Source organism: Penicillium soppii (assembly GCF_028829465.1).
Source record: "Penicillium soppii strain IBT 18220 chromosome Unknown utg000007l, whole genome shotgun sequence".
In the NCBI taxonomy this organism is placed as follows: domain Eukaryota; kingdom Fungi; phylum Ascomycota; class Eurotiomycetes; order Eurotiales; family Aspergillaceae; genus Penicillium; species Penicillium soppii.
In genome coordinates this window covers 316,419-332,581 of record NW_026643237.1, presented here as the reverse complement: position 1 = coordinate 332,581, position 16,163 = coordinate 316,419, and the positions used below count along the sequence as shown (strand labels likewise).

The following is a 16,163-nucleotide window of genomic DNA, read 5'->3' as shown; positions in this document are numbered from 1 at the left end:
TGTTTCAATGACATACAGGCTTACTCAATACGGGGTACAAACAAACATGATGGACAGCAGCTCCACCCACTCACAGGGCCGCACCCTTCGGCCCAATCATGCGGAATCTGCCGCTTTTCTGCCGGGTCTAAAAAGGGCAAAGCGTGAAAAAAGCAAACAAACTGATGCCTCAGGAATATAAAAGTTTTGTGCCAGTCTCTACCGTCTTTATGCCTCAGGCCATTGACTTGCGCCGGAAGTCGGAATGGTACACCGTAGATGCTTACCATTTCGGGTTTAGCGGCAGCGCTGGGACAGAACCAGGAGTTCTCAACTTCGCACTTCCCGACCAGCGAGGCATCTGCGTCTAACCTTCGTCACTCCCCTCCTCTCCGCAGTTACTACCTGCCTATTTACTCTCCTCTTTACAACACCTCACATAATGTTCTCCCGTGCCGTCCGCCCGGCTCTGCGGGCTGGTGGTGCCGCCGTCGCTCGGTAAGTCTTCATCCGATACCTCGTGCAATACCCTTCCACCCGATGTACCCCGACGCAACCACCTCGACCTCGTCAAATCTGAAAACCACGCTGGACATGAAAAGGAATTGAAAAGAAAATTTGCTGACATGCCAATTGAAGCCCTGCCCCCGCCAATGCCGCCGGTTTCGCAACTCTCCGTGAGATCGAGGGTCGTCTCAAGTCCATCAAGAACATTGAGAAGATCACCAACACCATGAAGATTGTTGCTTCCACCCGTCTCACCCGCGCCCAGAAGGCTATGGACGAATCCCGTGTCTACGGTCAGACCTCCAACACCCTTTTCGAGCAGGCCGAGACCAAGCCTCTCGACGACAAGAAGACTCTTCTGGTTGTTGCCAGCTCCGACAAGGGTCTTTGTGGTGGTATTCACTCCGGTCTCAGCAAGGCCACCCGCCGTATTTTGGCCGAGAACCCCAACGCCGACATCGCCGTTCTCGGTGAGAAGGCCAAGGCCCAGCTGTCCCGTGCCGCCCCCGAGAAGTTCGTCCTGAGCTTCGCCAACGTCTGCAAGGATATCCCCACCTTCGCCGATGCCCAGGCCATCGCCGACCAGATCGCCCTCCTCCCCGAGGACTACGCCAGCGTCCGCATCATTTACAACACCTTCGTCAACGCCCAAACTTACGAGGCTACCTCCATTGAGGCTTACTCCGAGGAGGCTATCACCCAGTCCGGTGAGTCGGAATCACAACATAAATGCTGGTAGAATGTATACTGACATTAAATCTAGCCAACATCTCCTCCTACGAGGTGGACGATGAGGTTCTGTCCAGCCTCCGCGAGTACGCTCTTGCCAACAACCTCTTCTGGGCCATGGCTGAGGGCCACGCCTGTGAGATTTCCGCTCGCCGCAACGCCATGGAGAACGCCTCCAAGAACGCTGGTGAGATGATCAACAAGTATGTCGAACCCGTTTCCCTTGAAGATTCAACAATTCTAACAACTCTTTAGGTTCCAGATCTTGTACAACCGTCAGCGCCAGGCCGCTATTACCGGTGAACTTGTTGAGATTATCACTGGTGCCACCGCCAGTGCTGATATGTAGAGGCTTCTATCTGTGAGACGAAGTCGCCTCTATAGTGTAGACTTGTTCATATTTAGATCGACATTCAGCTTGTGTAAAATCAGAATCAATCCATTTCTATTTCTTATGTGCCTGTTACCCTATGTTGTAGCCCTAATCCTGTTATATTTTTTTCTTTGTTCCTTTGTTCCATAAGGGTATTGTTAAGGTGAAACCCTACATGATTCCTTCAGGCTCAAGTTCACTGTCTTTGCCCACGCAACTGTTTTCTCTCTCACCACTTTCTCCCTAAACATGTTCCCAAATGTCTTCCTAAGCATCTCGCGATTCTTCAATTACTCGGTATTATGATCTTTTTCTCCTTTATTGATTGTTCATATATTGATATGGTTGCTAAATTGCGATTGGCGGTTCCTTCCTTTACAACACTCTTCTACATCTCTGCCCTTCTACTATTCACCAATCCGCGCTTTCTATTAACAACCTGCTCGTGATTGCACACCAGCGTTCATTCTAAGTGAGTTGATATCTACTATGTATGCAATCTTGCAACAGTCCCTTTCCCACTGCCTCCCTCGACACCTACCTGCTCGTTAACACACATTTCTGTTTGCCGGGCTTTGGGCCTTTCTTCCTTCATATACCTCTTACCTGCCCCTCTCTTTCACACCGTTGTTTGCAAACTAACGTGTATCCTTAGCAAATATGCCCACCGCCACCATCGATTGCTATACCATCTTGGGCGTTGCCCAAGATGCCAGCGTAAAGGATATCAACGCTGCCTACAAGCGCCTGGCCTTGAAGCTGCACCCCGACAAGGCAGGAAACGACAGTACAGCCATTGTACGTTTCCAAAAGGTGTGTTTTCTCTATTCTCTTTCCTTTCCAACCTGCGACATCCTATGTGGCTTAAATGAATTGAAATTTTCTGACAAGGTCCTACTAATAGGTTCAAGATGCTGTCGAACTGCTTCGTGACCCCTCACGCCGCAGCCGACTTGACAAGTCTCTGGATGCAAAGGCAAAGCGGCGTCAGTCTCGATCTCAGTACCCTGACGATGATTGGTCTACTTGTGCAACCGACAACGATTCGGAGCCATCGAACACACGAGAACGTCATGAGACCAAACGAGAACGCCGGGACTACTTCCACGACTATGGCTTCGATGGCAAGACTCACCATGACACTCAAGGATACCACGATCGACAGCACAAACGACCATTCAATGACGCCTTCCTCGGAAGGTCCGACACTCAAAAAAAGCGGCAGCGCCAACAGCAGCCCAGTCCCTACGGATATGGAGGTCAATATAGCTACACTCGCTACATGTACAGCTACTCAAACAGTGTGCACATGGACACAATCTCGGATGAGTCAAAGGCCAGGAAAGCACAGTTCAAAGCAGACAATGTCCAATGGGCACAAGAAAGGGCCGGCATTGATCCTAATGTGGAGAGAGCTCGAGGAAAAGCGCAACAGGATTTACGCATTACCCAAATGCAAGCTCGACTTGCCCGTGACTCAATGAAGCAGCAGCAGCAGCAGCAGCGCATCTTTGAACAAGAACAGATTCGCAGATCCATGGAGGAGCTCGAAAAAGTACGCGAAGCACGCCTCAAGTCGGAGAAAACATTGCGCAACCTCCAACGCCAACTGGATGAGAAGCTCTGCGCTGATGCAGAAGCCAAACGCAAGACGAAACAAACAGAGAACAAGGCACCTCCCCTGCGCCCTCTCACCCCATCGCTTCACAACCCCGAGCCCTTTGTTAGTAGCTTTGGTTACAAAAGCACCAGAGACCTTGAGAGGGTAGAATCTACAAGCACAAAGTTCAACAAACTCAACTCTGACCCCATTTACTTCGAGAGCAATTCCAGCCCGAAAAATATTGTTGGCGATACCTCCAACATCAGCTCCCCAGCCAGCAGCTCCCCAGCCAGCAGCCGCGCGAGTAGCAACTGTTCCACTGGCTGTTCTGATGCCGACCAACTCTCAGCAAAATTTGCCTCGGACCGCCCCACTCTCAGCGAGAGATTGGAATCTACCGCCGACAAAATGATTGGCATCCATATGGTCAGCCATGAGGCGAGCCTAAAGCCTCTCGTTCCATTTTTCAAGCAAAAGCTTGCCGACCCTTTGGGGCGATACAAACTCGAAGACCTAGCGTCTGAGCTTAACGGTTTTGTGTCCGAGATTTACAACGACTGGATAGAAAATATTCGATCTTCAATCCCCGATGCAACTCCTATTGGGGTTCGCAACAATCCTGAGCTTTGTGCTCATCTCGGCGCCTGGCACAAGGACCACTGCCTCCCCAAGTGTGATACCTGCAACTTCTGGATGCCTCTTTTTGTCCTGAACTGCCCTGGTTGTGGTCTCAAGGCTTGCGTCAGTTGCAAATTCACCGGTGATGCATTTATTATTAATCGGCATTGATGAATCAATTTTGCCCAATATTTCCAATGAGGATTTTATGATATGATGGATTAGAAGGAAGCTTACGATAACGAAGCTTATGATTATGATTGTATGACTGGCGGTCGCAAACCCAGGAATTCGCTCTTCAATGCTTTGATGCTTTAATAAGTGGGATATCAATTGGGTTTACTGATGGAGAGGATCGATTTGATTTCTTTTGCTGAATAAATTTTAAAATACAAAAAAAAATTACATAGGGAGGAGAATCAATGCAACAACAATTTGATTCACATCTAACAACAGGCCAGTCCATTGTTTCTATATCCATGGATAGATACATACATAGCATGATACAGATGATGATTCCTTTCTGATAGCTGTTTGACCCACCCAGGGCAGAGCTCTGCTACATCCCCTGCCCAGGTGTCAATAAGTCTTGAAGCACTTCTATAATCACCAGAGAAAAGTGCCGATTTCCAGGCCTTTTCTCTCCACCAATTTATACAGTAATAATCTTGACGGTAACATTGCCGCTTCGGGCTGCAATCGGCTCCCGGATAACAGGGTGATTTAGTTACCCCGTCGCCCTAAGCCTCCCGCTGAGCGACCCAGAGCTGCTCACTGAGTATCTTGATCGCTCGCTCCGTTGCTCTCCCCTGATCAGTCCTTTCACTTCTCGTCTTGGCTACTGAATTTTCACCTGCTCCGATGGTCGCCGCGCTGCAATGGTGTTCCTGGGGTCCAGAGACGGCGTGATCCCGCGTCGCTATAGTGCTTGCAATTTTCAGGATCTACTCGATTCCTTTAATTTGCACAAGAAAGCCAGCAGCTCAACTCTACGTTACCTCATGCGTTGCGTTCCCTTCACCTTCACTCATGCTTAGCACGCATCCTGCTTTGGTGATGAAGCGGCCTTGTAGAGATGGGAAAGATGGGAGAGAGAGAAACAAAAAGAGAGGCCACTTACGGCTTTAATACCTCAAAATCGAGAATGTACTTTTTGATGCACGGGCTGAATAACTAGGTGTGTGAATATCCGCCAGGATTGCCATGAAGAGGGCTGAATAGAGCGGCGAGCTGCCAGCACCCGAATCGTGCGCTAGATGACCACATCCTCAGGCTGGTGTATGTTTTTTGCTCGCCAATCTTTTGCGTGCCAGAGTTCTTTTTTGCTTTAATAGAGATAAAGCCTTTGCTTGTTTATTCCCCATTCTATTCAGTTTCTTCAACCGAACACCTTGTTGATCGTGGTCATCATGAGTTTGATAGATTAATACATGTATATCTTGATGCATGTCTACCACTGGCAAATACAGGCCAGCCCTTTATAACCGGTTCTGGTCTTGGAAGACTGTCTCTAGAAATGTTACAATATGTGGATATGGGCTTCATTATGTTGAGGATGAGTCATGATCCCATCAATTCAAGCTTGCAAATCACAGAATAGCAACAATGAAATTTAATGTTCAAGATCCTTCGACAGCCTTGAGGTTACAGTGCATCAATTCCACGGCATAATTTCTATTCATTCAGGACCAATAAAGCAAGAAAGATTTCAGTGCCTGTAGTCCTTCAATGGGATTGTTCTACCTACTGTTTGATCTCGCGTTTTCTAACCGTCGCATGCACGCTCTCTGGGTATACGACCCAGTAGTACGGATTGGACTTAGCTCGAGGCTCGACAAGATCGATCTAAACCATAAGTATAGATCAATGAATTGATGCTCAAGTACTCACATCGTAGTTCATGAAGAGCGCTGTGACAAACTTCTTGATTTCAAAAAGGGCGACGTGCTGGCCCAGACAACCTCGTGTCCCAGCCCCGAACTAGTACAATCAGACATTGAACGTACTAGGGAAGTTGGTTAGACTTGACTTACACTAAGCAGACTGGCTTCAAGTTTTCTGATATGCGACGGTTCGCCTTCCAACCAGCGATGAGGACGCCACTGATCCGCATCATCACCCCATGTCGGCTTATAGCGGTTAGTGATATATGGACTCATGCCAACGACGGTGCCTCCAGGGTAAAAGTGACCACAGATTGTAGCTCCCTCTGCTGGAACTACTCGTTCAAGAGGCATAGAGAATGGAGAGTCAAGCCGAAGTGACTCTTTGATACAGGCGTCTAGGAAAGGGAGGTTCTGCAGCTCGTGCCATTGTGGGAAAGGTAGAGTGAGCCCGGTGGCAGTGCGTTGCTTATCCCGCAGCTCGGCCCGTACCGTTTCCAGTGCGTCTGGGTGTTCTACTAAAAAGCAGACCACAGATCGAAGCATGGAAGCCGTGGAGTCCGCCCCTCCCAGAATATTGGCAAAAGTCCAGGTTGACACAAATCGAAGTGGCACATTATCCTTTCGCTCCTGAGCATTGAGATAATACCCGAGGAAGTCACCATCGGCAATGGGTCCGTCGATATTTGCATTGGAGGGTGATTTGGGATTTTTCCGACGTTCTTCCCGACGCTCTGAAATACGCGCCAAGACGTAGTCCAGCAGAGGGGCAATGGCTTCGCGTTTAAAGAGATTTGCTACCCAGTTCTTATGCAAGAGCCAATCGACCCATGGTATCTGCGTCATCTGAAAATAGTTGAGTCTTGCTCGATGTTAAAGTCTTCTGTCATGTATAACTTACGGGTCCGATACTCAGGTTTGCCCTCTTCACGTCCTCCATGATGCCGTGTAAGTCTCTCCCATGCTGAACGTAACCATATGGCCGGGAGAATGTCATCAAGCCCATGGTATCGTATGATAGAAATTTCATCCACTGTGTCACGTCGAACTGTGCTCTCGTGGGCACAAATCGGCGATCAAGCTCGTCGAAGAACATTCGCGAAGCACTGTCCATTCTTGGCTCAAAAGAGGATACAGCGTACGAGAGCGAATAATACACAGAGATGTGTTGCTTCATTTCCCGATTTGTCGCGTCGTCTTCTGCGGTGAAGACGGAGAGGAGTAGCCCATCAGTGGTCCAGGGTCGGAAAGCGCGGTACATATTGCTCTGTATCGGCCGCATGATATCAACATCTATGAACATGAAGAGAGTCTTTTTCCATAAATATTGGGCTGGCAAACCTTAGGAAATCCACCCCGCAGGCTGAAAATTGTTTGAATAGCCTCCGGGTCACAGATGCATACTAGGTTGGGCCCGAAACGAACGGCGGGGCCATATCGTTGGTGAGCGCGGTCTTGGTATAGGTGGAGGTGGCCACGACGCGCGAGGAGAAAGCGATGGAAGTTGGTGAATTTTGCGATGAGAGGGCCGGGAATGTGCTGCAGTTTCGAGTACGTGCGGTAGAGGTGGTAAACGAGGATTGTGGTGATTCCAAAAATCAGCACAGCCAGTGGCTGTTGCCTTGCCAGAGACTCCCAAAGCATCTTCAGTGGTAATAGTGGTAATTGTAGATGGTTAAATGTGGAATATCACTGCGCTTCCACCCCTCTTTGTAAGTCGGGACTTGTGATTAAATAAGATATAGGTAGGGCAGGATAAGACTATATCATTCCTGCATGCATAGGATTTCGCCTCGTCGTCGGCTCACTCAGCAACTCACAGTCGTGTAATTTCAATCTGAGGCACAGCGATCAGCTGAAAGGCAACAAGTGACAAGGTCGGAAGGCAGAAAGTGCATGGCCCAAGGCAATTCTAAGATGTGAAGTGGTCCAACGAAGGCAAGACCCTAACAGGATGCAGGATTTCTCCCTCTGCAGCTCTGCACACCGAGATGTGTGGATGCCAGAGTTCTCACATGCATCTCTCAGTGAGTCTAGATCGGCAAGATTGACCAATGTATCGTGATGGTCGCTCGCCATAACTTAGAAAGGGCGATCTTGGTGCAAAACCGGAGAAGCTTGTTGCTGCCCAGGAGAATCGGTGAGTTCTTCTCCCACCTGGACCCCATGCATATGCACAAGTTTGGACAGTAACCGGACTATAATACGAGACAATTTTGAACCATGTCATGTGGTAAACATTATCGAGAACTGGCGGAGAAGAATGTCACTGGTGTTGGCTTAGCGGGATCTGCCGGTAGCTAGAGCGAGGTAGGAGCTATAGCACTCCTCCATCCGCAATAGTTCTTCCCTTCCTCAACTTCCTGCATTCGTTCCCTCCGCAGTCATCCCCCGAGCAACAGCGGGCTTTTGTTCTTTGGCGGAGATGGGAAAGACACGTTGTGAAATCCGCCTACATGCATGCTCTGGGCGCAGCGACGATCAACTTAAACCAATTCAGCTACATCTAACGAACTCAGTAGGAGAATGGCAGGTGATTTCAATCGATTGATAAAGTACCGTGCCTGCATGGGGCTTCATAGCAAAACAGCGGTGAATTGAGCCACATCTGACCGATTTCACTGCTGCTGATACTAAAGACATAAATCGGTCCAATCTAGTAGTTAAATGGAAGGTCATACGCGTTGCGTCCCCGCAAGTAAGCCCCTTTTCCATCAGTTGCTCTCCGTCAATGATGCTCTCAGGCCGCATGAAGCGAAGTCTATCCTGGCTCTCAGACCATGCCTCCGCCGAGCCAAATCCTCCAAAGGGCGTACTGGAAATGGACATGGCGGAGAATTGGCTCATTCGACCAGACGTACTTCCTTTGATCAAAGACGCAATTTCATTGGACCTGAAACAGCAGGATCTCTCATACTCCCAAGAGCTGGGTGGGCCTCCAGGCCTTTTGCATGTATCGGCAACATTTTTCAATCGCTTCTTCTCTCCTCAAGTTGCCATTTTACCAGAGCACATCGTGACAAGCACAGGATGTTCATCGGTTATTGAGACCCTTATATTTTCGATTTGCGATACTGGGGATGGTATACTACTGGAAACACCCATGTGGGATGGGTTTGCTGTCACGTCAACGCTGAGAAACAACGTCCGCATAGTTCCTGTGCGATACTCGAAACAACCAACAAATGCAGCTGATCTTATACAGCACTACAGCGAAGCGATGAAAATGGCAGCGTGTCCAATTCGGGCCCTCATCGTTTGCAATCCCCACAACCCTCTTGGTCAAATTTATCCTACTCTGTGGTTAGAGGGGCTGCTTCAATTCTGCGAAGCACAAAACATTCATTTCATCTCAGACGAGATATACGCTCTTTCGAATTTTGGGGCGACTAAATGCGGTCGATATGCCAGTCCTGATACTGTGATCGGGCTAGAAACGAAGTTCACATCGGTGTTGTCGATGGACCTGAAGCGACTTGGCGTCGACCCCGCTCGTGTCCATGTAGCTTACAGTATCAGCAAGGATCTGGGTAGCAGCGGACTTCGACTGGTATGCCGGAATCTTCAATGAGTATGCACGTGCAGACCAACGCTGACGCATCCGCAGGGCTATCTCATTACGCAGTCCAATCCCGGGCTTCGCCGAGCACTAGCGGTCCTCAACAGGTTCAAGGTGTGTAATATGGCGTCGATAGCTGTTGCTTCTCTCTTTTCAAATCTGCAGACTGTTGAAAATGTGTTGGACCACAACAAACCTCGCCTGCGCAAAGCAGCGGAAATAGTTGAAGATTTCCTGTCATTTCATCAGATTGTATTCTATTCACCGGTTGCTGGTTGCGTGATGTGGGCGCGGATTGGGGGCGAGCTAGCAACAAAGGAGACAGACGCAGACCTATTTGAAAAACTTGCAGCAGCAGGTGTGGCCGTTGGCGCTGGCTCCAGGTTCAAGAGTGGAGAACCGGGCTGGTTCAGAATCACATTTGCTCTACCTCGGAAGAATCTGATCGAAGGACTACGCCGAATCGAGATTGGGATGGAGGCAAAAGGACAGTGGATACCCGGAAAAGCCGATATGTGTGGCGAACTGCATTTGGTGCAGGCTTGAGCAAGAAAACGCATGGTGTGGATCTAAATCCACCAAAACTTGAATTCGTGCAGAAGTAACCTGTATACTCTCAGACATCTCATTTGGTTTCCAATCAATGCACAGCAAGCGACGCTCGAAGTAAGGAGTATGACAAGCCCAAATATCGCGTACAGCTAGCCGTGTTGATCCCACCCAGAGTCATGATAGACGAAGGAAGATATATTCAGAAAGACATAATCAAGGAGAGAGCGCGGATTGGCAGAATAAAGGTATGACCACCTGACCAGGTGCAATCTGCTCTTTATGGGACGTGATGGGAAGTGCATCATGACTGATGGGGAAGGTGGTGAAGGCATATCAGACGCAACTAAGCAGAGGGGTTTTGCAAGCCACGCGCTTTCTTTCCCCTGATTTCTCAGTCGCCTAGACTGTCTCCGATAGAACTACGAACTCCTTTCATGCAACTTACTTCAGTAGCCGCATGCATTCGTATTACACTGCATATATCCTCGTATTCACATCCCCACTACGTTCCGACATACACCTTGCCTCACGGAAACTTGGTGCGATGTACGAGTCTATATTCAATATCCAAAGGTTAAGTGCGGGCCAGATGTTGAAAATGAGCATTCTCATATGCTAGTACGTTAGCGGTGAACAGTTCAACATTCTGCAGTCAATCCAGCAAGGCCAATGCGCCACTACCAGCACTTGCCCCCCCCCTTCCGGGGGATTGAACCAAAGCAATGTGCAGGAGTATGCATTCTCGTGGCTTAAATCAGAGTCCATGCTTTTCATATCGCATACGTAGCTGGGAAAAAGACTTTATAACAATGATGTGCAGTAGATGCTGAGTCTAGCTCGCATTGAGGATACTCTAGTCATAAGACCAATCTACAGCTCCAACGGTATATCCGTTTGATAACCGTAACCCTATTGGCAGACCCCGGGTATACTTGTGAGGATACGATTCCCCGTCACGTCTGCAGACTACTTCATCAATGTGCATGTGCATATCGTAGCTGCTACTTATCAGACTAGACCAATTTGACGGGATTAGAGACTCACGCATTCATCTCTTCGATTGTCAATTTCCCCTGCTCACTCTTGATCACGTATACAGGATTGTCAATATTGCTAGAGAACCCTGCGAAGATGTTAGTGCGGATACATCCGGAGAACATTAAGTACTTGTAATTCACCAATTCGCTCGTTGATATTCTGCGAGGCTCGTGCCGCTGCTGCCTGAACCTTGGTTGCTCTGGGCAGACGAATCGACTCATAAGTAGATAGAGACTCGAATATATCTCCCGTGAAAACTTTCTTGTTAAAAATAATGCCTAATGCGGCTGCGTCTTCGATTGCCATACAGGCGGCTTGGCTTTGGTGAGGCATCATCTAGATGTTTTTTTTAGTTTCAACACTTGACCCCGAGGGATGTCACAGTTTGACGTACTGGGTGAGCTGCATCACCTAGCAGGCAGACCATGTTTCTTGCAATATACGGATACGGGTCGCTGTGGAGAATAGGGTTTGTAAATTCATTGCCAATTTATGCGTTGGGCTGAACTCACTGCATCCATAAGCGCCATGGCTGGATATCCTTTCCAAGGGCCAAATACCCGCGGACTTGCGCGTCGAGTTGAGGATACGGCGCAAGCAATTCTTCCACTGGTCGGTCAGGTCCCCCCCAGGAATGATCCATGTAGTCTCTTTTCTCCCTCGGGAAAAAGCAATAGTATGACAGCAGTTTGCCCCCACGGCATGGAGAGAGAACAATCTTGTCCCAGATCTCCCCATGACCACCCCAGAACTGCAGGGCGTTATCTTGAGAAAAGTCAGGAAGACCAGCGGCGATTGCCTCTTCAGTAACAACGTTCGCATGTAGGCAGCTAGACTCTGCGGGTCGCTTCTCAGGCCAGATACCGAGAACACCACGAACGGCAGATCCAATGCCATCCGCGCCGACAATGAGATCATGGTTGACTGACAACCCATTCTCAAACTCAATCAAACCGGTGTTGAGGTCGATGTTCTTGCACTGATAGGGACTGTTAGATCCGCTGAAGAGGGGACTGGGGCAAGTAGATGCTCATAGTGACTTGACATATTACCTTGTGATTCAAGAAGAGTTTTGCCGGCACCCCCTCTCCCTCCCCCAATGCTGAATTCTTCAACATTATGTGCATAGATTGCCGCTGAAACATGTAGTACACATATCCCCATCGTTCCTCATAATCATCCAGCTCGTACTCAGTCAGGATCTTGCCCGTCGTCCAATCGCGGCTAATGAGCTTTTGTAAAATTACCCCATCGCCTTTAGCGACATCTACACCCCATTCGTGCAACCAACGCGTACCGTTTGCGGCACACGAAATAGAAGCACCGGGCTGACCGATAAAATCGGCACGTTCGTAAATTGACACCTTGTGGCCGGCACGGCGCAGAGCGGTCGCCGCGCACATTCCTCCTATCCCGCCGCCAACAACAGCGATGTCTAACTGCCTCCAGCCAGGAGATGAAATCGAATGCATGAAGAGACGACTCCCCCAAGGCAAACTGTGCAATTTGCCCTTGGTTGGAAGGCATTTTCTCAGGACATGCCGTTGTTGCGGTGATGCTAGGTGAAAATACCTGTGCAAGATCATTATATCTGTGAGTTCCTGGGTGTGGACAGTCGATGAAAAAGAAAGTATCGCGGATTGAGTTTTATTGAGATGGTCTTATCTACACTACCTCTGGGCAAGTACCGTGAGCCGACACCGCCGACTTGATCCAATCCCTTCAACTTTCTGCACGTGAGAGCTCGAGTACATAACCTGGGTCAGTACGGGAATGCTGAATCCTTTCCAGTGAGATGGGGATGTGGTTGCCTTCTCGTCTAACTGTAATTGCAGCCCTCTCCCCCCCCCTACTTGACTGTCTTGTCGTGGTTATTACTCTGCAGTCTATGTTTTCTATGGCTCATAGATCTGCGAGCCAATTCTGCGCGGGAATAGTAACCGTGGTAGGTTTGTCAAAGTGTAACTGCACCAAAATCACAAAGTACCTCGTTCACGACGCCTCAAATCCAAAAAGGTTGGGGACAATACCCGGTCCGTGCGACCCAACCCCCTTTGATTTGGACACTTTCAATCAATGCCATCGGCTGCTCGAGGCTATCACTAAATGGTCTCAACCTTTGTAGAAGGCATAAACTCAATTTTTCTGCAGTGCAGACTGCATTAGCCTGGAACCTTCCAAGATTGGACAACATTATTCATGTATCTTGGCGCTTGGAGAGCCATGTGGACGACCTGGTCAGATAGCACTGATGGTTTGGATTGGGAGTAAGGTCAATGAGGAAACAGTAAGCCTGATTGTGCGAGTATCGGACAGGCGCAAGGACTCATGTTTGGTGTTGCAAATCTGGCGCAAAGGACGCTGGAATTTGGCATGAATTTTACTCCGTACGGGGTGGACAAATGGCAGCGTTAAATTGAGACGTGTAGAAAACATGGAAGCTAAGCAGCCCTAGAAGGCAGGAGTGGAGCAAGGCAGGTATGCCAAGGCCAACTATCGGCCACGGTATGTCTCACATGACTCCAACGACTACAACACAGATAAGCAAGGCAATTTGGATGCAGTCGGTGATTTTCCAAGGTCCTTCACCGATTTTGACAGTGGCGGTCTGACGTGATGCACCAGCCGACCAAATGAGCACATCAACCCTGATGGCATGCCCTCGACTCACCAACCTTCCTCAACTTATGGTGATATTCAGTCGCAGCTACATACTGCATGGCGATCGTACAACTCAGATGTTCATTGGCTTTCAACGCTATTCCTGATCGATAATGATGCATGCCCCACCCGATTTTGACTTTGAGCCAAAGGTAGAAGCCATGGGGAACCAATCTCCTCCTAATGTCTACTTTTGACAGGGCAGGGCACAAAGCTAGAATCTCCTCTTGCATGAGGCATGACCTGTCCAGAATAGTCGAACCATCAACACTGGGCGTTGTCCAGCAGCGTGATCATATGCATGATCGAACATTCATAATTTGTGCTAACGTGAGCACAAACGTCGATCGGGATGTAAATCAGACATTAGCAACCCATCAAGGCCCTGTCCTAAAGTGCTTCAACTGGGGTGAAGAGTCTAGATTTCAGCCACTATCGGGTACATTTGGCCTTGGCAAGTACACCTGGGACTACCTGCAACATAATCATCTACATCTGCAGCAGTACCCAAGGTTTATATATCAAATTTATTCCCATTTAGCCCAGATCTTCATGCTTGTTTGTGAGCAATATGCCAGCCCGAAAGACAGAGCAAGGCCAGTCTCACGTTGATGTCTCCATCGCTACCGAGCCGAATGACATCGAAGCCGTTCCCACACTGCTAAAGGAGATAACGCAAGCCTTCGATGCCTTTACTACCAGCATTGGAGAACGAGAAGACTTGCTTGCCAAATGTCGCACCTTGGTTCAAGCTCTGGAAACTCCTCGGGAGACCATGATCTATCATTGTTGGGCACATGCAAGTACTCCGCTGTTAGTGCCTTGTTAAGCCAGCGAGATTAACTGGCAGACAGACCGGTGCAATGGCTGGCCTGAACTTTGGTGTGGACTCAGGTTTGTGGGAACTCATGGCGCAAAACGGTGACAAGCCACAGAAAGTGGGAGAAATAGCCGAGAAGCTTGGGGTCGATCATGTACTTCTGAGTATGTTCCGCGCCAGCCCATCTGGTCAGGCTAGCTGACGCCCTATGAGGTCGACTAATGCGACATCTCAGTGCCATGGGGTATCTAATCGAGACTGGCGTGGACGAATACAGGTTGACGAATTTCATGAAGGCGATGAGCATTCCGGCGATTGGCAATAGCTACCTCGCTATGTAAGCACGGTCTCTTAGCTTCACTTTTTTCTTGGTTAGCTGCTAACATCCCCAGGCTCTCCTGCACAAGCGCCGGACCTATGAGATTCCACGAGTTTTCCCGAAAACGAGGTTGGGTGAACCCAACCAACGCGAAAGACACGGCAATGATGTACGCCTACGGAACGGCGATGGATACCTTTACATGGCAACAATCTCTGGGCTATGGGTCACACTTTAGTGACCACATGAGCGGCTACGCCCTTGGATCTTTGCCTTGGATGGCTCCTGGCTTCTACTCAGTGAAAGAGAGGCTGATCGACGGCGCTGACACGGATCCGGAGGCTCCGTTTCTCGTCGATATTGGCGGAAACGTGGGCCATGACCTAAAGATCTTTCACAAATTTCATCCCGAGGTCCCAGGGAAGCTGATCCTTCAAGATCTACCCGTGGTCATAGGTCAAATCCAGGATCTAGAACCGTCTATCCTCCGTATGGACTACGACTTTCATACGAAACAACCCGTCAATGGTAAGGCCCATGTGGCACCACAAGCTGTTCTTCTGGAGGCAAAAATACATACTTACACTACCAGGCGCCCGAGCCTATTATTTGCACAATTGTTTGCATGACTGGCCCGACGAAGTATGTGAAAACATTCTTGCGCAAGTCAAGGCTGCCATGAAACGCGGATATAGCAGGCTACTGATTCATGAGCATGTGATACCAGAGACAGCTGCCTACTGGGAAGCTACAGCGCTCGACATGGTCATGCTGACACTTATGTCTGCTCAAGAACGCACCTGTACAGCTTGGTATAACCTCATTGAAACGAGGGCAGGCCTTACGATCAATAAGATTTGGAGCGGAGGCAAGGGTTCTCAGAGTCTGATTGAGTGTGAACTGCCATTTAACGCAAATTGAGCTTCCTATTTCCTACTTGCCGCTACCGATCGTGGAACTTCATGAGGATTCATCGAATAAAGAGCCATTTTCGAGAACTAGTTTAATTGTAGACTGAGCCATGGATGGCAGCTGCCATGCGGAGATCTGACAGAGAGCGAGTAGGAATTTCGTAGCTACAGCTTTTTTCTACACAACCATCATGGTCCAGCATCTGTATGGACAAACTAATAGTATTTTACGTCCGGCCGGGCATAACGAAGCCTATGTCCCTGTGACCTCTAGTGTGGCATGAGGATGTGGTACGCTATGAAATTATGTACATGGCGATGACAAGAAGCAATTCTTGCGCAAGAGCCCTGGAGCGCAAGCATGGAACCAGTCGTCTGAAGCCGTCTTCGATGTGTGAGTTAAGCAGAGTGAGTGTTCGGTGATATCGAAAACAGGTAGTCTTAGGACGCAGAAATGCAGTGGTCTCCCGGGGACCTGGGGAGTCGGTAGGCAGAAACCTGTGTGAGTCTAAGCCAGTGGCTGAGGATAGGAGAGGAACAGCTCGCTGCCGTAAGGGTGTGGTGCGAAGTAAGGAGATAGAGACAAATGAGAGAGAAAGACAACAGAAAGT

At 49.0% G+C, this 16,163-nt stretch overlaps 7 protein-coding genes across 7 annotated transcripts; 5 read left to right on the top strand and 2 right to left on the bottom strand.

Annotated features, from left to right (window-relative positions):
- Window positions 1–164: 164 nt before the first annotated feature.
- On the top strand, window positions 165–350 carry N7529_009385 (uncharacterized protein; the record flags this gene model as incomplete). Its single annotated transcript, XM_057244912.1, has 1 exon — window positions 165–350. The coding sequence occupies one exon, from the start codon at window positions 165–167 to the stop codon at window positions 348–350; it is 186 nt and encodes a 61-aa protein (XP_057093175.1).
- Window positions 351–421: 71 nt separating this feature from the next.
- On the top strand, window positions 422–1,564 carry N7529_009384 (F1F0 ATP synthase subunit gamma; the record flags this gene model as incomplete). The annotated part of the gene is made up of 4 exons (XM_057244911.1): window positions 422–477; window positions 619–1,193; window positions 1,250–1,418; window positions 1,471–1,564. 4 exons carry the CDS (start codon window positions 422–424, stop codon window positions 1,562–1,564), a joined length of 894 nt encoding a protein of 297 aa, XP_057093174.1.
- A 684-nt stretch (window positions 1,565–2,248) lies between these two features.
- Window positions 2,249–3,980, top strand: N7529_009383 (uncharacterized protein; the record flags this gene model as incomplete). Its single annotated transcript, XM_057244910.1, has 2 exons — window positions 2,249–2,401; window positions 2,493–3,980. 2 exons carry the CDS (start codon window positions 2,249–2,251, stop codon window positions 3,978–3,980), a joined length of 1,641 nt encoding a protein of 546 aa, XP_057093173.1.
- Window positions 3,981–5,552: 1,572 nt separating this feature from the next.
- N7529_009382 (uncharacterized protein) lies at window positions 5,553–7,336 on the bottom strand (the record flags this gene model as incomplete). Its single annotated transcript, XM_057244909.1, has 5 exons — window positions 5,553–5,654; window positions 5,700–5,789; window positions 5,843–6,538; window positions 6,594–6,959; window positions 7,097–7,336. 5 exons carry the CDS (start codon window positions 7,334–7,336, stop codon window positions 5,553–5,555), a joined length of 1,494 nt encoding a protein of 497 aa, XP_057093172.1.
- Window positions 7,337–8,426: 1,090 nt separating this feature from the next.
- Window positions 8,427–9,797, top strand: gliI (aminotransferase gliI; the record flags this gene model as incomplete). The annotated part of the gene is made up of 2 exons (XM_057244908.1): window positions 8,427–9,242; window positions 9,300–9,797. 2 exons carry the CDS (start codon window positions 8,427–8,429, stop codon window positions 9,795–9,797), a joined length of 1,314 nt encoding a protein of 437 aa, XP_057093171.1.
- Window positions 9,798–10,843: 1,046 nt separating this feature from the next.
- Window positions 10,844–12,313, bottom strand: N7529_009380 (uncharacterized protein; the record flags this gene model as incomplete). The annotated part of the gene is made up of 5 exons (XM_057244907.1): window positions 10,844–10,926; window positions 10,982–11,177; window positions 11,236–11,296; window positions 11,354–11,820; window positions 11,894–12,313. 5 exons carry the CDS (start codon window positions 12,311–12,313, stop codon window positions 10,844–10,846), a joined length of 1,227 nt encoding a protein of 408 aa, XP_057093170.1.
- Window positions 12,314–14,073: 1,760 nt separating this feature from the next.
- Window positions 14,074–15,562, top strand: N7529_009379 (uncharacterized protein; the record flags this gene model as incomplete). The annotated part of the gene is made up of 5 exons (XM_057244906.1): window positions 14,074–14,247; window positions 14,357–14,486; window positions 14,536–14,659; window positions 14,715–15,169; window positions 15,234–15,562. The coding sequence occupies 5 exons, from the start codon at window positions 14,074–14,076 to the stop codon at window positions 15,560–15,562; spliced, it is 1,212 nt and encodes a 403-aa protein (XP_057093169.1).
- Between the last annotated feature and the right edge of the window lie 601 nt (window positions 15,563–16,163).